The 21,117-nt window shown below is 40.9% G+C and overlaps 3 protein-coding genes across 3 annotated transcripts; 1 reads left to right on the forward strand and 2 right to left on the reverse strand.

The window, feature by feature from the left end:
- Positions 1–9,056: 9,056 nt before the first annotated feature.
- Positions 9,057–13,326, forward strand: dbx2 (developing brain homeobox 2; the record flags this gene model as incomplete). The annotated part of the gene is made up of 4 exons (XM_083973136.1): positions 9,057–9,327; positions 10,341–10,424; positions 12,353–12,537; positions 13,135–13,326. The coding sequence occupies 4 exons, from the start codon at positions 9,057–9,059 to the stop codon at positions 13,324–13,326; spliced, it is 732 nt and encodes a 243-aa protein (XP_083829262.1).
- An 874-nt stretch (positions 13,327–14,200) lies between these two features.
- Positions 14,201–15,992, reverse strand: LOC310987300 (prolactin-like; the record flags this gene model as incomplete). Its single annotated transcript, XM_083973498.1, has 5 exons — positions 14,201–14,410; positions 14,531–14,716; positions 15,458–15,559; positions 15,714–15,892; positions 15,983–15,992. The coding sequence occupies 5 exons, from the start codon at positions 15,990–15,992 to the stop codon at positions 14,201–14,203; spliced, it is 687 nt and encodes a 228-aa protein (XP_083829624.1).
- Positions 15,993–17,573: 1,581 nt separating this feature from the next.
- On the reverse strand, positions 17,574–18,838 carry szl (sizzled; the record flags this gene model as incomplete). Its single annotated transcript, XM_083974484.1, has 4 exons — positions 17,574–17,884; positions 18,013–18,105; positions 18,255–18,421; positions 18,558–18,838. 4 exons carry the CDS (start codon positions 18,836–18,838, stop codon positions 17,574–17,576), a joined length of 852 nt encoding a protein of 283 aa, XP_083830610.1.
- Between the last annotated feature and the right edge of the window lie 2,279 nt (positions 18,839–21,117).

The raw sequence follows: 21,117 nt of genomic DNA on the forward strand, positions 1-21,117 counted from the left end.
ACAGCAAGGAAAAAATCCAAGTGGAAAGTTACAGGGTGAAGGAAGCCACTTTGTAGGGATACAGGGGAGACACAGGGGGGATCAAGTTCAGGTTCTTGGCCAAGGCCTGGGACATCCAGCTATCAGCTGCAATCTGCAGAGGTGTGTGATATGAAGGGGGGGTCGATATAGGGCTGTGGCGCATTGCTTGGAATAAGTCCAGAATTCCCCAACAAGTCAACAAGGCCCAGCTATCAGTCAGAGAGTTCCCTGTGAGAGAACCAGAGATATGAGCTGTTGTCACCATTATTCTATTAGCGGAGGCCAATCCCCTTTATTTCCAGGCACGGTCACCCAATGGTTTCAATTGATTTCCAAAGAGAAACACAAGCCTCAATATGAGGAACCCACAGGTACTCTCCTCTGCCCGAGTGGCCTGCTTTAACCCTGTTTCTGTGGGTATAAGTGGTTTGTTTCTCACAGAAAAATTGTCCAGGGATCCTGGACACACATGGTAGTGTGATGAAACAGGAGGACAAGACGACTTGCTCTCTTTTTTTGGCTGATGCGGAATCACCCTGCTTTGATATCAGTGCGAATCAGAGGGGGGGAAATGACATCATGTTCCAATGCAGCAGCCAAAGCCTAACTGGTGTTTTGGGGCATCAAACAAAAGCCCTTGCAAGAATATCAGAGAATGGACAGATCAACCCTGAGGTGCTTTTGCACTTGGGAGAGCAGTTCACAGCTCACCTGCCCTAGGAATCCCCACATCCTCATATCATGTGCTGCTTTGACAGCCACAGCAGTCACATGTTCCTTACTCTCATGACAACAATGCTACTGTACATGTTTGTTTTGCTTCCCTTCACACACAGCACACACATCTCCAGCCAGCTGACAGGACAACTTTTCAAAAAAGCTTGACGCACCACTGGAACCAGGAGAGATGCATCTGCACCAGGGAGAACGGTGGGAATAAGCAACAGAGACTCCTCTTCCTGCCACGGTCTGTTCTCAGAGACCTGGAAAAGTGCAGAGGGCACAAGCGGGAGCCAGGAAGCAGTGGGATCTCACCTCAAGATCTGAAAGCAAAAAAGGAAAAACAAACAAACCCCCAAAAAAGCACAAAGCCATGAAGAAGAGTCATGTGCAGTTTGTTAGCCGCATTAAAAGCACACAGAGGAGCCTAAAGGAGGCAGAGGACTGGATCTCAGTGGTAGTTTCATGAGTGATGTGGTGAAGATAGCAGGCTCATTGATTTTTGCCAGAATCAAATGTGTGTGTTCCTCCAACACTTTGTGGGGGTGGGTGGCAGTTTTTAATGAATTTTGGACCTGAAGCATTTTTTTTTACTTAAATTAAATATATTCTTTGAATTCTGGACTTCAAGCTTTTTTCTTCTTTTTTTTTTTTTTTACCTCAATTAAATGTGTTAAATTCGTTTTAACCTCCAGCATTTTTTGTCTTACCCCAATTAAATGTGTTCATTGAATTTAAAGGAGGGAGTGGGACAGAGGAGGGTTGTTGTGACGGTGAGAAAGAAGCAGTCCCAAATCATCCTTAATTCATCCGTCATGCTATTGAGTGTGGCTAATAAGATGCTGCTACAAAGTCAGCAGATATAAAGTGGTCTGGAGGTACAAAGTCCAATGCATCTAGATGAGCTGTGTCTCAGTCCTGGAGATGCTTCAGAACTTGTCCGAGAGTCCTCATCTGTTCCACTGACAGGTCCCCAAGCATTTAAACCTCCCTGGCAGGTCCACATTGATGAGGTCTTAGAAGGTGTTTAAGGGCTAGAGCAGTGATTCCCAACCAGGGGTAAGCACTTTGCAGGGGGTACCTATTAATTAATTTCCAAGATGATAAGTAAATATTCCCAATCGTTTTATAAGCCCAATACTAAAATGGTACGTGCGTGCCACAACTAGTTCCTCCTGGGAGACAATAACCTGTGGCACCACTCTGTGGAGACACATGCCAAGGCCACGCCAAACATTGATAAATCTCTCCCCTGAGTCCAGAGCAACAGTAACTGGACGGTTACTGTTGCTCTGGACTCAGGAGAGGGTTCAGGGGAGCTGAACGTTCTATGTTATGAATGTTATAAAAGTTTAATAGAACAAAGACAAGTTGGTTTTTATTTATTTTTATTTTATTTCGAAGGCAGACGGATGCTTGTTAGGGTCAGTTTTGACCTGTGTTTTAAATCAGCTGTAAAATACACTACAAACACTTTTTTTTAATATCCAATCTGTTTTTCTTCTCTTGGTTACATTGTTAGGCTTCCTTATCCATGAAAACATTAGTTTTAATATTTTTTGGTGTGAGCCTGGGTCTTTTATGTCAGTATACCCCTTGTCTTCAATGTAACCTTCCTCTTGTCAGCTTTCTGCTACCATGGTGTTAGGGTCAGTTTTGACCCAAGTCTTAAATCAGCTGTAAAACACACTAAAACAATTATTTATCATCCCATTTGTTTCTCGTCTCTTGGTTACATTGTTAGGCTTCATTATCCATGAAAAGGTTGGTTTTGCATTTATGATTTCAGTTTTAACTCTAATTATTTTTATTATAGTTCTTATCATTATAACCGGGTCAAAATTGACCCTAACACCACAAATGTCATAATTTTAACCAGAGCATTTGAGAAATTTGTGAAAAAAAAAAGTATTTTGTTTAAATAGAGGTTCCTGACAAAGTCAAAAAGCCTTGATGCTATAAACTAATTTATATGGTACTTCTATGCATTTAAAACCTGAAAAGGGGTCACTGGTGACCCAAACACAAGAGGAAGGATAATGTGACTTCAAAATAACGAAAAATAATGAGATTTATTATTTTAAATACAATACAATACAGGCGTAAAATGTATTTGTACAAATTAATATATATCAATATATATATATATATATATTGATATATATTGATATATATTGATATTGATATATAAAGAGAGAAATTAAAATGATCTTCATTCAATAATCAGTTGTGTTATGTTTTATATGACCACTTTTGGAGAATCATCCACATGAGTGAGGGGGTGCAACAAAAAGGCTTAGGGGGTACACAAGACCAAAACGGTTGGGAACCACTGGTGTAGAGTGTAATAAAATAAGGAGGAGCAGCTGATACGTAAGCCCTGTATGTTGTGTTCAGAATTGGTTGTTCCAATTTGAAGTGGATGGCCTCCTTTACTCCTCTTTCAAACCATCTGTCTTCCTTCTCCTCGTGTGAATAGAGGTCGATAGAGAAAATACCAACTGTCTCATAGTATTACTTTTACCAGATCGTCATGAACGCTTTGATTCTTTTATTATCAGAGTTATGACCTCTTGTAAGCATGCAGTTTCATTTCTTCAATTAGTTAAGTCATTCAGTAGAGTCGACGTTCTGCTTTCCGGCAGGTGGTGTGAAAATGAATTAAAATGGAGTGCTTGGCTGCCTGCGTGACTCAGCCTTGCTTTTTTATATTGCCTTCTTTTATAGAGCACAGATGCTTTGTGCTTTGAATATTTGTTTACTCATCTTGTATCTTCCTCAGCCATGGAAGCAATTACTGTTTTTGAAACACTGTTTTATCAGCAGCCATGCTATACTAGAGATGATTTTTCTTTTTTTTAAGGACTTACATTTTTTCTGAGTCCTAATAACATTTTCTGCCAGATGGACATGAATCGAAGCCTTTTCATAGAGGCTTGTTCAGAGGCGATCACAAGCCCTGAACGAACTCCAGCCAATCCCTGGATTGCAGGGAAAGTCTTTTGTTGGCTGTGGCGGCGATGCGTTGAAGTAGGGTGACAAGTCAAGGCCAGCAGATATGATTGGATCCTGTCTGGTACACGGCTCTTTGCCGAGTATACCACAGATTAACATCGACATATTTGTCATATCAATCTGCCTCCCCTGCCATACAGTTTTCCTTAATGCCAAAACACATTTTGTTTTAATTACAATTCATACAAAATGGTTATACTTTGACAAATGGGCTCTTATCTGTCTCCAATTCAGATAGCTTGTTCATAGGTCCGTAGTGTGTAACTAATGGGTGCTCATTGTTAATAAAACAAAGGCGGGCAATGGCTCTCCATGCTGTGGCAGAGTGTCACATCTGCTGTGAGAGAAGGCCTCCGACCCTCTATTCATTATTAATAGTACTCGATTTTTTTTTCTAGATCCAGACATGGGAAATGTAATTACTTTGTATTGCCCACAAGTTGCCATTTTCCAAAGTGCCATCAGGAAAATAAGAGTCATTAAGGCATATACCCAGCCAAGAATGAAAAGTAATAAACATACACAGAGCCAAGATGCATTTGTTGTGTATACGCGCACCCATGGACATGTACACACATACAGGGAGACACTCAGGGCAAGGACAGAGGGACAGTGGTCCTTTAGTTCATCTCAAAAAGATCCAGATGGGCGATGCATTACGGATCTCCCAAGAGCTTATACACTTAAGGCCATAACTGCACTATACAGACATACTAATGCCAGACACCAAATGGAAATCACTTACAGTAGCTCTGCCAGGATTTGAAAGAAACTGGCCCTGTTATTTCCACACGGCTCTCCTGGGGTTTATTTTGATGATTTATTTCATGTTGTATTGACCTTGTGCGTCTTTTAAATTTGACATTCATTCGTCATTTTTGTTCTAACCTGTTACATCCATCTGCTAAATAAGGTGTTTCATATTCATTAGCAACACTTAATGTTAAATGATTTATTTAAATTAAGGGAAAATGTGACTTAAGTGAAACTGACAATTTGTATTTAGTATGAAATGGTCTCAATGCAAAGCCATGAGCTGGCACCTAATGCGCCTGCTCTAATAAGGCGACTCACAAGAAACACCACAAAAAAGGTTCAATTCTTTGTCTGACCAATTAACAAAGCTATAGTAATAAAAGGTAAAATCACCACAAATAAGTGATTGACAAAATAACTTAATTAGATCAAGTTCTTACAAAGAGAAGGCAAAAAAAGATGTCCACATACAATGTTAGACAAAGACTAGATTTAAAAAATAAATATATTTCATCAGTGCATTAATCCACTGAAATACACTGAGGTTCTCATTCTCTCAGTGCCATCTTGTGTTCATGGGCATGAACTGCAGCCACAGTTGAGCATAGCAGTACTGAGGTCAGACAGGCAGTGTCACCCTTGGACCATCCCAGGATAAAACCCTGGGTGAGCTGACATGTGGTCAACACAAAGGTGCTGCAAGAACGAGGTAAAGTGTGAAAGAAAGGAAAAAGACCTCATATAGCAGGATCTCATTCAGAGGTTACTTTTTTTTTTTTTGACCTGTGTGTGATTAAAGGTTTGTCTGCGTGCTGATGGTAAGAAACTTCTTTTGGATTTGTTCAGAGGCACTGAGGCATTATCCATTTGAAATACAAGACATATTTATAGACAGGAAACATGTCTAGTATAGACTATAGCTGCTACTGAAGATTTCTTTAGTCATCAAAAAGCCTGACTAACTGATATTTGGTGATACTCAGAACTGACAAACAAAATATTGGTGTTCACATGGGAGAAAGTAGAATTGACGGTGCTTAATGTAATAATTTGTCTGGTTGTATGCCAATAGAAATGTGTGACACATGAATGACTTAATATTGCAGGATTTTGTAGGCCTGTCATGAGGTGTCTGGTTATTCAGGAGGAGATGCACTTTCAATTTTGTTGTGAAATGACAATGACAATCTATCTATCTATCTATCTATCTATCTATCTATCTATCTATCTATCTATCTATCTATCTATCTATCTATCTATCTATCTATCTATCTATCTATCTATCCTTAAACAGTAGTGGAGGAGTAGGCAGCTGTTTTGGTGAGGCTTGAGTCTTTTGTTGTTGTTGTTTTTACTGATATTAGCCTACATGAAATGAAATAGTAAAATAGATTTAAATTTAACAATAGATATCATGTTGAAGGGCAATACTGTGTACACTTTTTATACTCTTGAAGAATACAAATTGACTGTCATCATTATGTATTTTAACAAAGAGTACCAGCAATTCAGGAACTAAACACTAAGTCTCATTTGGCCTCTGATTGTTCCTTAAAATACTGATGAGTTTGACTTCAATGTGCTCCAGAGGCTGTATGCCGAGGTACTTGTTTCTTTTCTTAACGACTGCACGACCCCCCAACTAGGCCTGCTCGGTTTACGTCACTGGTTTGCAAAAGCTCCATTTTCCTGGTGCACAGAAAAAGACCAAGCTGGCATTTCAACATTCAGCCTCCCCAAGAAGATTATGGAAAGGCTCCATTTGTGGGTGAGAAAAACACGGCAGTGAGGGGCTGAAACAAGGACAAAAAGATGTATTTTTAAAACGTTACCAGCTTCATGTGGACGTACTCTTAATCGAAACATGGTTATACGCATGTTGATCTTTTATTGACTGTCCGTGCGGTGCGGTTGCTCCACACGGCCACTCCCATTCCCCCTGGATCCCATTGTGAATGTGTGCAGTGAGCTGGCTCATTGGGCCCTCATGGTGAATGGCCTGCAACCATTCACTCAGCATACAGAAGCTCATTAGAACTCTATAGACACACAATTGTGAGGCTCACATTAGAAACTTCCTCCTCTAGGGCACAGACACTGCACACAAAGTGCCAGTTTGCTGCTAAGCTAAGCTCATTGTCTTCCTGATTCATAGAGCCTGGCCCTCCATTCACGATATTAAGTTCGAGTGGTGGAATATCAATTGCGTGTGCAATGGGCCGGTATCTTTTTAAGGGCTTTAGTGGGGTTAAAAAAGAGAGAAAAGGGATCTCAGCCAGTCTGCAGAGTACTAGCTTTCAACAGGGCCATTGTGAGGGTTCTGAATGAAGGGACCCCTGTTTTTTCCCTCCATTTCTAAAAAGAGATGGACATCAAATAAATTCACATGAACTTGCTTCAGGGTGTTTCCAAGACCTACCGTTTAAGAATAGCTTAATTATACCTCCCTCTCATGGAGAGCTCTATAGGAATCTGGCTAATTACGAAGTGGTGAATCTTAATGATGATACGCTCTTAGCGATGCCTTTTAGAAAGGTGCACAAAGTCGTGTGAGAGCTGTTCCACCTAAAATGTCACTGAAATATACGATTTTAACAGGAACGCACGCTCGTCGAAGGAGGGTTGTTAGTTATGAGGTTCACATAACAGCTTTCAAACTTGCCAAAGATTCCTATTCACTGCTCACTTGTAAAGAGGAGAAAAAGTGTGACTATATGAATAACATGCACTAATAATAATATCTGTTATCACACACCTTGAGCACAGTCAGGATTCTTTCTGTAAACAAATACAGTTAATAGCAGCACTGGAGGGCAGTCTGGGGTTCCCTCCTGTTTTCTCTGTGTGTCATATAAACAAATGACTCCACCAAACACAAAAGCCTTGGGGGACTGCCACAGTCAGTGGTCTATGTAGAGAATGTTAACACACACATACACACTCACTACACAAAAGTAGATAGGGCACGCAGAGTTGCTGACACTCATCATGTGACAGAGCGCTATGCCTTCTCCACCAGTCTGAGGAATAAAACCTCAAATTTGATTACAAGCAACCTTTGGCTCCCTGGCCATCACACAATAGGCTGAGCTGTCTGGGCCAATTTCCATGCTCAGCATGAGGTATCTACACGCGCAGACTGCATCTCCCTGCCACCCCTCCACATAGCCCCCCCACCCCCCCGACCAGTGCGGATATGCCTGTTTACTGTGCCTAAACTCCGGGTCTGTCGCCCCTCTTGTTGGATTTTCTATTATGATGTTGAGGATCATTAGTTGCAGTGTGAAAGGTTACACAAGCCTCTTATAGGATGTGTTTGTACCAAAACATCATTACATGCATATGTGTGCGCATGTGTGTGTGTGTGAGAGACCTTTTTTTTTTTTTTTTTTTTTTTTTACAGTTGCAACCTTCAAATATTCAGCATATGCCCCCGTTGAACTGAAGACTGGCTTTAAATAAATAATTAGCCTGCTGCCTGGCGGGCCACATGGATCTCACTGCTGACCTAGAACTTAATGCTACCAGGTTGAAACAACCCAATGAAGGTAAAAGAAAAGGTTTGGCCTGGTGGTAAATAAACTAGCCTAAAGATGACTGAAACCAAACAAGTGCTGGTTAGGAAGGCTGCCTTGTTAATGAATGACAGAATTGACAATATGTAATAATGCTGCCTTACACAAAAATCACCTTTTCAAGCAATGTGTTAAAACTGTATTATGAAAAGTCCTTTCATCTAAAGAAATATTTCAACATTTGTATTTTTGAGCAAAAAAAGTTCACTTTGATAAAATTCATTTTAAAGAATTTATAATAACTGTAAAAGCAGAGTGTTTCACAAAACTGTTGACACATTTGTTGTTATGCAATTGGTTACGACTGAAACTGGCCATGTGGCCAGGCAGCTTTAAGTGACATTATTAACATTTTCCTTTCATTTAATTTTTGTACTTTTGCTCTGATATTTGTGGAAGAAATGTTTTGTCTTAATAATTTACTTAGTTCACTTAAAGTTTTCCCACTAATGTGTGCTCTTTCTGTATCTTTTTGCAATCAAGAAAACCCTTGCAAAGCAATGTTTCTGAAATGAAACGGAGAGAAAGCACATTGCAAATGAACGGCTGTGGGGTTTGTGTCGGGCACAATGGAGCTAGGAGGGAGTCTGAAGAAAAGAGAAAACTATTTACTACTAGAGAGGACTGTTTGGTGCATGTTAAACTTTGGCCAGCAGTTCATTGTCTCTGGTGTCCATCATTTAATAGGCTAGTTGACATAATGAATGAGCCAGACCCACCTTCTGCCACTCCAAAAAGGACCCCAGCCTTATCTGAATTGAGAAGCACATTAGAGCCTCTCAGCCAATCACGACGCAGCTCTGTAGCAAAGTGCAGGCCCGAAAGAGGAAGAGCAGAGAACTTTTGTTTTCTTCAGAGTTTAATGAAGTTGGCCTGGTCACTCAAGAAGGGATTAAAGGAGAATTTAGTGTCACTGAGCTGTGACTGCTGAAGAGGGAACTCAAGTGTTCAGGTCACTGTGTGAACAGGATGGTCTCAGTTCAGAGCTGCACCAGGAGGAATATGGCTGCTTCTCCTCCTGCTTTACTGGGCTTCGGGAGCTCTGGAAAGAGTTTTCTCATCGAGAATCTGCTACAGACGTCTTCGGCACATTCAGAGGAAACAACAGGTGGACACCTGAGACGAGCAGCGTGTGAACATCCGAGGAGAACGTGGGGCGCAGAGCATGGAGCCCACCAAAGTCAGGCCCAGAGTCCCCAGCACATGAAAGACTTAGGAGCACAACTTCTGCCACACGCAGGTACACTGATTTATTTTTAAATCATCCAAGCTGACCAAACAAAATGTAATATGTCAAGGATTTTAAATGTGTGAAGCTTAAATGTCATACTTCCTCCGCATCTATTGAATTTCTTTCTTCTAAAAGGTAATATTCAAACAATGACACGGATTAAAAAATTTGTCTTTACTTATAAAGTGTTAAACATTTTAGGTTGAAATGTATTCATGACTCATAAATTCAAGAAAAGAAGGCTTATGTGCTTCTTTAAAAGATGTTATAAAAGATGTCAATTTAAGTGCAGCATAAATCACTAACATTTTGCTGTTTGTGAACAGATTGTTTTGTAACGAGTAGGAAGTTATTTAATCTTAAATTACTTTTAAACACTGGAATCTTACTTCTTTTTTTTTTTTTTTTACCATAAAGTATGTGCTTCTGATACCATAAAAAATTAACTACATTTTCAGTATAAATAAAGGTTGAAATGCAGTGTTAAGTTAAGGGTTTAGGATTGTGATTTTTTTTTTTCTGTGTATTTAAAAAAAAAAGAAGAACTACACTTAATGTGGTGTAAATATAAAGATAAAAATGTAATAATTATTTTAATAACAGATCCGAACCTTGTTTAGGATGTGACAGTGAATGCAAATATTTTGCTGATCCTAAGCAAAAACAAATTGAAATTTTTCAGGTAAAATACTATCAACATATTCAAACTTTATATGAGTCACTGATGGGTCATTCGATTCCAGTGTGTACAATATTATTGCCTAAGTGCTATCTAAGATAGTTTGTAAATAAAATCTTAAAAGCTATAAAAAAAGTATCTAATTAACAGATTTAGAAACAAAGTTACATCTGTAGACCTGACCTAAAGTTTAGCACAGTTGGAAAAATCTACATCAAAAGAAATCAACTGTTAAAATGCAAGGTAGGATTAAAAACACCCTCAGATATCACCAATGATTCAGGTACAGTCCCTTGAGGATTATTCATGTCACGTATCTGACTGTCCTTATCTGTCTGTGCAGGTGTGCTGAGCGGTGTTTTCCTGCGGAGCCCGCAGTATGTGTTGGCATGCTGTGGTGGGTCCAGCCCCCCTCCTGTCTTCTCCAGTGAGTGTTTTATGCCTCATCAGCAATGCCTCAGCTACTCTCTAAGCATTAGCAGCAGGGTCTCCCATGCTCTCCACAGCTAATTACTGATGCAATGCCAAAGAGCTAATTCTCCGCTCAACTCTGCACAGCTCTATTCATAACCATTCACGGCTGTTCAGGATGGGGAAGAGGGGTGGGTTGCAAGGCTTTCAAGAGTCCCGGGGGCCCCCTATTTTGTACTTGCAAATACAGACTTTTACCAGCGCAAATATGCAGAGCTAATAAACATCTTGTCTTCTGTCATATTAAGATTACAATTACCAGGTGCGGAATGTTACCACTGAGTAAGGCAGTGACAATTGTTTTAAGGCTTGGATATCCCCTCAGCACATGAATCAGTTTGGAGGTAAATCTCAGCAGTTTGAATTTAAATTTTGAGAGTGTAAAAGAGATTTAAAAACACCCAGGAAAGCTATAATGGCTCTTCTTATTTTGCTTAAACATTTTCAGTACATGTTATTTAAAACTTTATGTCGAGGAGGCCCCTTACCCTACCACTATATGGTACTATGCTGGTATTCAGACAAGCAACTGACTTTTTTTGGCATTGTAAGAAAGCAACTGGAAGTTATTAGTTTCGGCATCCTATGATGCCTGTCAAGAATTGTGGAAAGGAGCAGAAATCAGAAAGCCCTCATCCCACAGGTCCCTGGAGTCCTCTTAGTACGCTGACACTTTCCCACAGTGCCCAGCAACACAACAATGCCAAGTCTGGCCGTGACCAATTGGCACATTCACTCCACCATCCACACGCGACCTCACTGCAATTTTTCACTGCAGCAATGAACTCCGCCAAGCACAAAAAACTTGCCCATTTCTCGGCCGAAGAGGGTTGGACCAGGAACATCCCCCGGCCATTGTGTGGCTAAAGAGCTTGGTTCGCTGACCCCCCTCCTTTCTCCTGTCCTTCAACTCTCATTCCTGCCCATTGGAGACCTCTTGACTAGGACATAAAGCATTCAATGAAAGTGACTTTTATAGACTTATTCGAGCTCATCTTCACATACAAACTGGCCTCATACCTGCAAGAGAAAAGATTTAGTGTTGGGCCACTGAGCCATCGAGTAATGGCATTTCCATTGAACGGCTCTATTGTTGGTGTCGCACAGGGTTCTATAGTTGGCCCACTGGGGTAGACACACACGTTGCCCAGGAATGACCTGGTAATCAGCTATTTAAGTGAAAGCCATTGAGCCCCAATAGACAAGTGAGAAGCATGTCCAAACCTCTTATGTGCTCCCTAGAGGTGGTCTATGTGCAGATTTGTCGTACAGATTAAAAAGGCAACATTGAATGGATTGGATAAATTGTTCCACTTGACTTTTGTTGTGCGTGCACCTGTGAGTGAAGCAGCGTGGGATTGCTCCTCACAGGTCACCAAATCCCTTTTTTCTCAGTTGAAATGGATTTCTATTCTCTTTAGTCACCCTCAGTTTGTTAAATTTGGCAAACAGAAAGAGAGGAATTGAAAGTGAGTGATAAAGTGAGTGTGACAAAAACAGCCATCAGCTTGGTGTGAAAAGGAAGGAAATAATGGTTGGTGAAATGGGCAAACAGATTTTGTACCTTTGAATCAAGTTTGTCAAAAAATTATGAATAAACGAAATAAATGTAGGCGCTTAACCCCAAACTTAGTTGTTTGATCACAATTCGTCACAGCTGTATACTCCTGGGGCCTCCATCTGTCGCTCTCTACTAGTTTGTATATGGAGCTACACTGTATTTTGGGAATGCGACAACCTGCATATGAAAAGACAAAATGAACATAATTAATCTAACCTGCAAATGGCCTAGAGGCACATAATCCACCAATGATAATTTAGAATCAATAATATCAAGTCATCAGTTTAACACATCAGTTATCGTTGTTTCCATTTTTCTTTCAGAGGGAGCAAATATTCGAATGTGGTCTGCTGATATAAGCCCTAAATCTCGCCGAGGGATCCTAAGGAGGGCTGTGTTCTCTGAAGAACAGCGGAAGGAGCTGGAGAGAACTTTTCGGAGACAGAAGTACATCAGCAAAACAGACCGGAACAAACTGGCAGCTGACCTCAGTCTAAAGGAGTCACAGGTACTTGAATATTAATGACCACAACCTTTTCATTATTTATCTCATAAAAGACCAGTATTTATGGGGCACATAGCAAACCCTTAAGCATTTCACAATTCAAAGGTGACACAGGGTTAAAATGTGAAGCCACAGTCACATTGTAAATGTCTGAAAAGGTTAGATAAATATTGTCTTTAATTTATATGTGTAACAGTCTACAGCCATGCCACTGGGGATGCTCTCAGTTAAATGCCAACACAGACATCTTGAATGTGCACAATGACAGCACTAACCTGCCTCTACTGAGCAGATAAAAGGCAAAAACCCTTTTCTCAATCTTAGTTCTGCATGTTATCATGCTAACATTTGAAATGGAGTCTGGAGCTGATGGCACTGTGTGTATCAGCAAAGTTATTACAAGTTACTCCGAAGGAGTCATTTTATCATTACTTTGATTTCATTCAAAAACAGACATCTGGGTAAAAATAACCATCTGAACTAAATTTCATGGCAAGGCATATCTAGACAGACAACAGACACAGCTAATCTTTCCCTAGAGCTGGCCAAGCATGAATGAACTACACAATTAACCAAAAATGCACTCTCCTGCTGCTTTAGGTGAAGATCTGGTTCCAGAACCGCAGAATGAAGTGGAGAAACTGTAAGGAGAAGGAAGTTCACAACACTCGCTCCCCAATGGATGAACTCATGGCCCGAGGTCTCGCTCAAGAAGAGGAAGAACCGTCACAGAATCACACTGATGCAAAAACAGAGAGGTCACCACCACAGAGGAGTGTCAGGGACACATGAGGGGCTGTAATGAGTGCAAAGTAATCCAGGGACTCTCTCACTTTCACCACAAAATCCTACAAAAAGGCTACGGTACTGGGGTGTGTTTAAATGTGTGTGGATGGAATATGCTGTCTGTAAAAACTAACGCTGATAACATTAACTTGTCTTTCAATACATGTTACGGTTTTGTTGCATCATAAATGTAATTAGGTCCAACTGCATGGTAGTCATCTTATTGCGTGCCACTGGCTTCAGTAAGCAATTTCATGGTTATTTCACTGACGTCTTTCCAAGAAAGAGTCCCACTCTCCGACTGCAATTGCAATCAGGCAAAAATGAGTCACTTAATTTACATCATTTACAAATCAGACAGTTTCCTACCATATTTCATGTTTGGTGAGCTTTACACTAATAATCTATTACTCTCATAATCCATGTCATTTCAGGTTAAATTCCTTTAGGTATGTTTTGTACATATTTTTTTTCATGATCTAAAATGCATAGATCAGCTGTAAATAAAATTCTCAAATGAATGAACGCATTGTTGGGCTCTCTGTAGCAAAACCCTTGCATATTAATGGAAACCCTACTGTACACAATCAATTGGATATGTATAACGTGTGTTCCTCAATGATGAGATGAGCAAAAACAATGACTGTTTAATCAACTTTTATTTTTTTTTCACCTTTTAATATTCAGAAGCATAACTGATGAATTGCCTTTAACAATAATACTACAAGAGGCATGTAGAATCCTCTACAGTAAATAGAATACAGAATGCATTACATAGGAAATAAGCACAAACACAGAGAGAAGGATGTGTAGTTCAAAGGAAATGAGAAACAAAAACTGCTAGTTGAATATTATTTGAGAACGCTACTTAACCTCACAATTAACAGTCTAGTCCAGGGAGGGTGGTGCATTTCAGGATGCGGAGATAATTTTTGACTTTGTTGGAGTCTCGGCGGAAGCAGTAGAGCAGGTCGTGATGATCCATTGAGTTGAGATCTCCTCGTTTGTAGAAGGAAAAGGCAGGAGAGGGGATCAAACTCTCATGAGAGATGTAACCCACGGTGTTCCCAAGCACTCCCAATAATTTCATCTGAGGCGAACAAAAGAAAAAATTAAAGGTAGTGATGTATAAAGACTCAAGCAGTATGTCAGATATGAACAGAAACACAGAGAAATGTTGCTGTAATTCTATATTATATTTCCCCTTTACCTTGTCAGCCATTTTTGTCACTCCATCCCTCAGCTCATTCACCATATCACTTATCTCCAGTGCCTTTTCAGAGCTGTAATGGTTGAAGTCTTGATTCTGATCCTGAGCTATGGTCTGGTAGAGTTGTGACAGAGGGTCGCCCCAGGCCTCAAGAAGCCTCATGACCACCTCTGTCAGTTGTTCTCGCTGCGCAAGAGAATTGTTTAAAGGGATAGTTCAACATTTTGGCAAATTGGCCCATTGCCATAATCCCTATAGTTATAACAGGTTTGTTACCTTTAATTCTCGGTGCAAGCTATTTTTAGAATGGCAGAGCAGAGCTGCGAGCTGCTCAGGGCTACGCTACGGAGGCTAATAGGATTTCTTGGTTTCCCTAATCAAACTCATCAAATACACAATCCAACAACTCCAAAATGCTCTCATGGACAAGTTGTGACCGGCACATTCAGAACATTACAAGATGGAGTTGTTTTCAATTCATGCAAAACCACCGATGTCTGAAAAACTGTCTCGAAAACAACTCTGTCTCTTAGCGTTTGTCTGATTTAACATTCGTTCCGTTCCGTTATTATCTCATAGCGTGGTGAATGTACAGGTCACAACTTGTCCACGAGAGTGTTTTGGAGTTGTTGGATTCCGTAGCGTAGCTCTGAGCAACTCGAGGCTCGGCTCCGCCGTTCTAAAAATAGCTTGCACTGACAATTAAAGGTAACTAACCTATTCCTGAAACCATAGGGATTATGGCAACGGGCCAATATGCCAAAATGTTGAACTATCCCTTTAAATAACTTGGTGTTCAAAAACAACTTAATTAGAGGAACCATACAAAATTTATATGAAGATGACATCTCTGGCGACACACAATGACATCAGAAATGTTCACGCATTAGCCTTCTGTTAAAGTAAATTAACCATATGAATACTCACTCCTAGCCTCTGGGCGTTTTCTTTGTCGTCTGGTGTGAGTATGCCGTATGTGTGGCATTTCCGTTTTCCTATCATGTTCTTGCTGGGAAAGAAGTAATGCTCCTGCACAGCAGAAAACACACATCACACACAGGGAGGTTGAAAAATGTCCAGCTCAAATAGGAATGATTGATGATATAGGAATGGGTACTGAATGAAGGATGATGGATGGTGATGTCAATATCAGCATTACAAAAAAAAGGGAAAAAAGACTCACAGATTCAGCGTGCAGATCACTGGAGATGCCATGCATTCTTGAAGACTGTTGTATGACCCTGTCAAAGAGGTCTGCAAGGGAGGGGACTTGACATCCAGCCTGTCCATAGGGACAGAGTGGTGCAGTGCCAACCCTTATTGATAGCTCCAGGTACACCAGCGTAAGGGCGGCAAACCAAACTGAGGAAGAAAATGATATGAGTCACCAACAACCATGATATCAGATTAAAATAAAAATGTTCTTTTCAATGTTTCATCTTGTCATCTTACCTTTCTTCATGGTTCCTTTCTTGTAGTGGAGCTCCAGATGATGAGTGGATATGTTTTGCCGTCAGAGTTACTTGCGGAGGCTAACTCATACAATGATGACGTTACAGATGAAACAAATTGCTTTAAAGAGGACAAAAACGTGATTTTTTTCCCTCTTTGCACGTCATACGCTTCGCCTAGTTATCTGCTCAGCCGACAGCAGAGGAAACTAATCCAGGCGGATAAGGTCGTACACACTGTAGACTGGTTTAGGCAAGTTGTCAATTAAAGTAACGAACATTAGAGTGTGGGATGAGTAAAACTTTGACTTTCACTTGGACCGTTATAAGAACTCAAAGAATAAAAAAAATAAAAAATAAACCAGGTACAGGCCGTCTGTCCACACACAACCTCAGATTGAAACAATTTATCCTCATTAAAGTTTCAATACATTTCTCTTGCAAATAAGTGTGATGATAACATTTGGACAATGTGGAATAATGACGCTATGACTCCACTGCTACTTACTGTTAACTCATCTGTCCCCAGGAGGAAGATTTGTCCCAATAAACAAACTCAGAGATAATTAATAGGGAAACTTAAAAGCATTCAGCGTTCAGTTTAAACAACAAGACAGCTCATTATCTGTGCCGGTTACAACATGAAAATGAACAGTAGTCTTGAAAATAGTCTTGAATAAGCCCATTGTCAAACAACTCTGAGTAGAAGTGTTCAGCCTGGTATTGAAAACAAGGCTATTCAAATGTAAAGTGGGTGATCTTCTCATTAGCGCGACACAGTTTGATCAATGCCACATGCATCTACTGTGAATACTGTCATGAGTCATTCTTAAGAGCCTGGCTGCTAATCCAGAGCCATTTTCCACATTATGGATTGACCAATTTGTAAATGCAATGCAAACACTCTGAGAATGGCACCACAATAGTAAACCAGTGCTCTGGTTCTCCTCAAGTGCGCCACCCTGTGGTGACATGAGTGATGAGCAAATAAGGCAAGAGCTAGAAATGACCTACTCATGGCTCTTGTCCTTTACTGTATAAATAAGGTAACACTAGAAATGACCAACTCATGACTCTTGTCCTTAACTGTATAAAAAAGAAAATCATGATATGTTTGCCACAGGACTAAATTTGGGCCGAGGAAAATAAAATGATGACTAAACATGACAAATACCCTGCAAGTATCTTTTCAAAGCAAATATTTTATTGCCATCTTTTTCCACATAACATACAAATAAAGAAAGATGTTATAAATACACCAATATCCATATAGAAAATAGAATTTACAATCAATTTACATTTATTTATACTATGTACAGATTTGAGTGCATTCCATTACTGTGTGCTGTAAGAACGGAGATGAGAGTGAGCTACTACGGGAAGCAAGGGGTGTCGATATCTAGCTGAGTCCAGCTCTCTTCTTGTATCCATTTGTTTTACTTTACAAACACCCAATGCTAAGAAACTCTCCTTCTCCTCGATTTTGTCTTAAATCATGTGCATGTTGGGTGTGCAATCATAAGATCTTATAAGATTGTACACCTCAAACACTGATTCAGAGCTCTAGTTTTTAAATGCAAGTATGAGTCTACTCAACATCTGTGGTGTTTCCACTTGCGAGTGGCCACCGCGATGCCTGCGTCTTTTTTGTGCCAAGGAAAGAGACGGGTGAGAGCAAGAGTGCCGTCAGGCTGCACGGAGCCAGTCAACACGTACAGCTGTGACCGTCCAGGGCGCACGAGGACGTTGGCACATCGAAGGTTGATGAGGAGCCACTGCTGGATCAGGTGCTGGGTGTCATAGGGCAGCAGAGGTCCCTGACGGATAAACTCAACCCGGCCCTCCACCTCAAACTCTGGTTCTCCCATGGGTAGGCGACGACGATGAAGCTTGGCAGTTACAGCTGTGAGAAAGAGAGAAAAAATAAATGAATCGTCTGAATTTTAAAATTAAACATATACGTGTAAGAAGTCAACAAAAATCACTCTACATAAGCAAACCACAGCATTTGGAAAGAATTCTGAAACTTACCAAAGTCATGCTGGCAAAAAGCATCCAGGACTTTTTTCATTGGCGGAGCCTCTTCCACAAAAGGGCAGTTCTGGCAAGCAGGTTTGGGCAAGTCTGTGATAAGAAGTAGACAGAATTTAATAGAACTGCGGGGCATGTGCAGTAATTACAGGCAACCTAAAAGAGCAAGCACATGGTACTCTACTCATTCTGACACAGAATTGAGTAAAATAATATTTTAATAATTGTTATCCGCCCCTTACCTTTGGCAAAGTGACTAAATTTTGCATGAGGGGAAAGGCACATGTCCTCTTCAGCAGGGAAGCGGTCACAGTCAAGAGCCTCAGGCCACGGGTGACCCTGGCAGGCGAGCACTGGGGCACAGCTGTCCCTCACTGCCACGCACAGACTACGGCAGGGCTGGATAAAACTGAAGGAATGAAAGATAGATGTCAGACAATGAACACAAAATCAATGCCATAATGATGAATATATGATTCAAAAGTGTGAATCAGTATGTCTATCAGAAATAATAAATAAGCTGTAAAAATGTAAAATATCCTTACGTGTCAAGGCAAACAGGGGCAATGAGGGAGCAGAGGAAGGCCTGGGCTTGAGGATGGCAGCCTGTCTGCAACAAGGGCCTCCAGTCCTCTGAGCGTGGCACCACCTCACCCTCTAGGTTGCTGTGGCCAAGGAAGTTGGGCAGCCGCATCTCTGAGTATCCGACGTCTTTGCAGACCTTCATCTGGTTGGGAATGGTGACGCATCGAGTGGACTGGCCCATGTCAAATGCCATTAAAGGAGACGCCATAGCGAGGAGAGCGCAAGTCAAGAACACAGCCATACTGACGAGTTCCCAAAATCCAGAGAGTGGGCAAGATGGATAGATGAGCCTTAGTGGAGGTAGCTTGTTGTCAGAAGACTGTGCTGTCCTTGAATGGATTTGTAAGTGCTGCCGCCTGCTTTATATACAGCAAGGTAAGCCTGCCCCATCAGTCTGTATGTCTGTTATCAACTACCTATCAAAGGCACAGAGACGATGTGTTTGGAGACAACGACTTGTTTTGTGATGACTGCAGACAGAGAGGGGGTAGGGAGGGGGGACAATGGGCAATCACATCCCAGCTTTCACCGAGTGAAGCCCAGTCAAAGAGGGTTCAACCGTCTTCATTTTTTTTTTTCTGGGGTGTAAAAGCCGGTGAACACTACATAGACAAGAAGATTAAAAACTACAACTTTTGGTGAAACATACAATGTCTCTGATAAGATGTCTAACTTAGAATGCAGTATTTTTTGCTTCAATAGTGACAGTAATGGTGAATCTATGTGGGGATTTTTTTTATTATTGTATACATATCACTGGCCGATCATGTAAACACAAACAAATCCCTCTCTGGACGTTCCTTCAGAAAGAAATCCCAAGTGTTTGTAGACAGACAGTCAGTCTCCTTCATATCGCCAGTCTCTTTCATGTGTTCCTGCTTCCTAATTGGAGGGTTTCATTGGCATGGTCTCAACGTTCCCATTAGCAAAGCAGCGTCTCTTCTGCTCACCTGGCTTTGATCTACCGAGAACACACACTCAGAACCACATGCAAAACACCATTAGCCCACCACTTGTGCTTATCTGTTTGATTCAGTCCTAGAAAAGAAACTTCAGCATTTGCCATTTACTGTACATAGCACTCTCATGAAAACACTTGAGATGGAGATGTTTCATCTGCCCTGTGAACCCAATCAATTTTCATTTTATATTCAAGTATTCAATGTGTTTTATGTGAGAGGAACTCACTTCTATACTAGAAATTACCAGAGCAACATCCAACACCTACATGCTCAGTCCAAACTTGCCAACATCCCATTCCAGAGACCAGAGATCTCGTCCTGAGATGCAAACCAGGGACACAGACACGAGTGCTAATCTGTCTCTTTCTCTCAGACTCATGTATTTACGCCTCTTAATCCAACAACAGAACTACATTACTGCATCAGCGTATTTGTTTGGATGTCGTCTGTCTCCAGATTTAGATGTGTATCTAGGGCTGATGCCTCTGGGCCCTTTGAAAACTTTCCCTCATGAATCAGAGGTCTCTATCCCACCCAGCCTGACCGGGCCGTTGTGGCTTCAGACATGCCGTAGTAAAGCCTATCCTGATTGGCCCCACTTCCATTTATGTGACTGTACACGCAGCCTTGGACTACACTCTTGCAGCCAGCCGGAACCCTCCGTCAGTCCCCCCCCAGCTTAGCCAATATTTTACAGCCTGATCTGATGAGTCGAGGCTGGTTCCAGCTCGGGTAGACGAGTGCAGCCCGTAAGAGGGGACTAACTGGGCAATTAGAGTCACAGACTAATTTGGGAGAACAATAGGTCCACACATTTAACAAGCTCCTCCTGCCAGGAGCCCAGCAGGGGGTTGTTGTTGAGCCTAATGGCTGCCTTGTAGACACTGTGTCTGTCTTGGTAATGTGTTGCCTAACCCTGCCTCAGTTAATGAGAAGGTGATAGCGTATGAGCTGAATGGATGGGCACCTGTCTGTCAAGCAGACCTACAGTAGACAGTCTAGCCAAAATAACACTTGGCTTTTCTGAGGTGCATGGAAACAAAACATAAAATGTTTCCCAACCAAAGCCTCTTGTGCCACAAAAACACCACATTAAAAAAAGAAGAAAGAAATTAAGAACTTCTGATCTAGCTTTGCCAGAAGTTTCACTTGAATCTAACTATAAACCCTAAAATACAATTCATGTTATATCTAATATAAAGTGTGGCTGAGGTTGGAGTTGTGACATGCAAATACACCTCCTCTTCAACTGATAACAACTGAGCTTTCAGTTGTTGAGCACCCGTCTGTCAAACCTCCCATGGTTGATTTGGGCAAATTAGTATTTTGTTATTAAAGTGTACAAATAACACATGCATACACAAAGTTAAAATGTATTTTTTATGTGACAAATATCTTGCAATGTGCATGTTAGAGAAAATTGTTAAAGACAATCTATGAGATTAAAACCAGAAGTCCTCTAACTTTGGTTTAAAAGCTGCAGTTCCATAAAAACACGATACAAATGCTAAAACAGGATAAATGGAAAATGCCAGTCATCAAAACTCTGAGGAAGCAG

The sequence above is a fragment of the Trachurus trachurus genome (assembly GCF_905171665.1).
Source record: "Trachurus trachurus genome assembly, chromosome: 6".
Classification (NCBI taxonomy): Eukaryota; Metazoa; Chordata; class Actinopteri; order Carangiformes; family Carangidae; genus Trachurus; species Trachurus trachurus.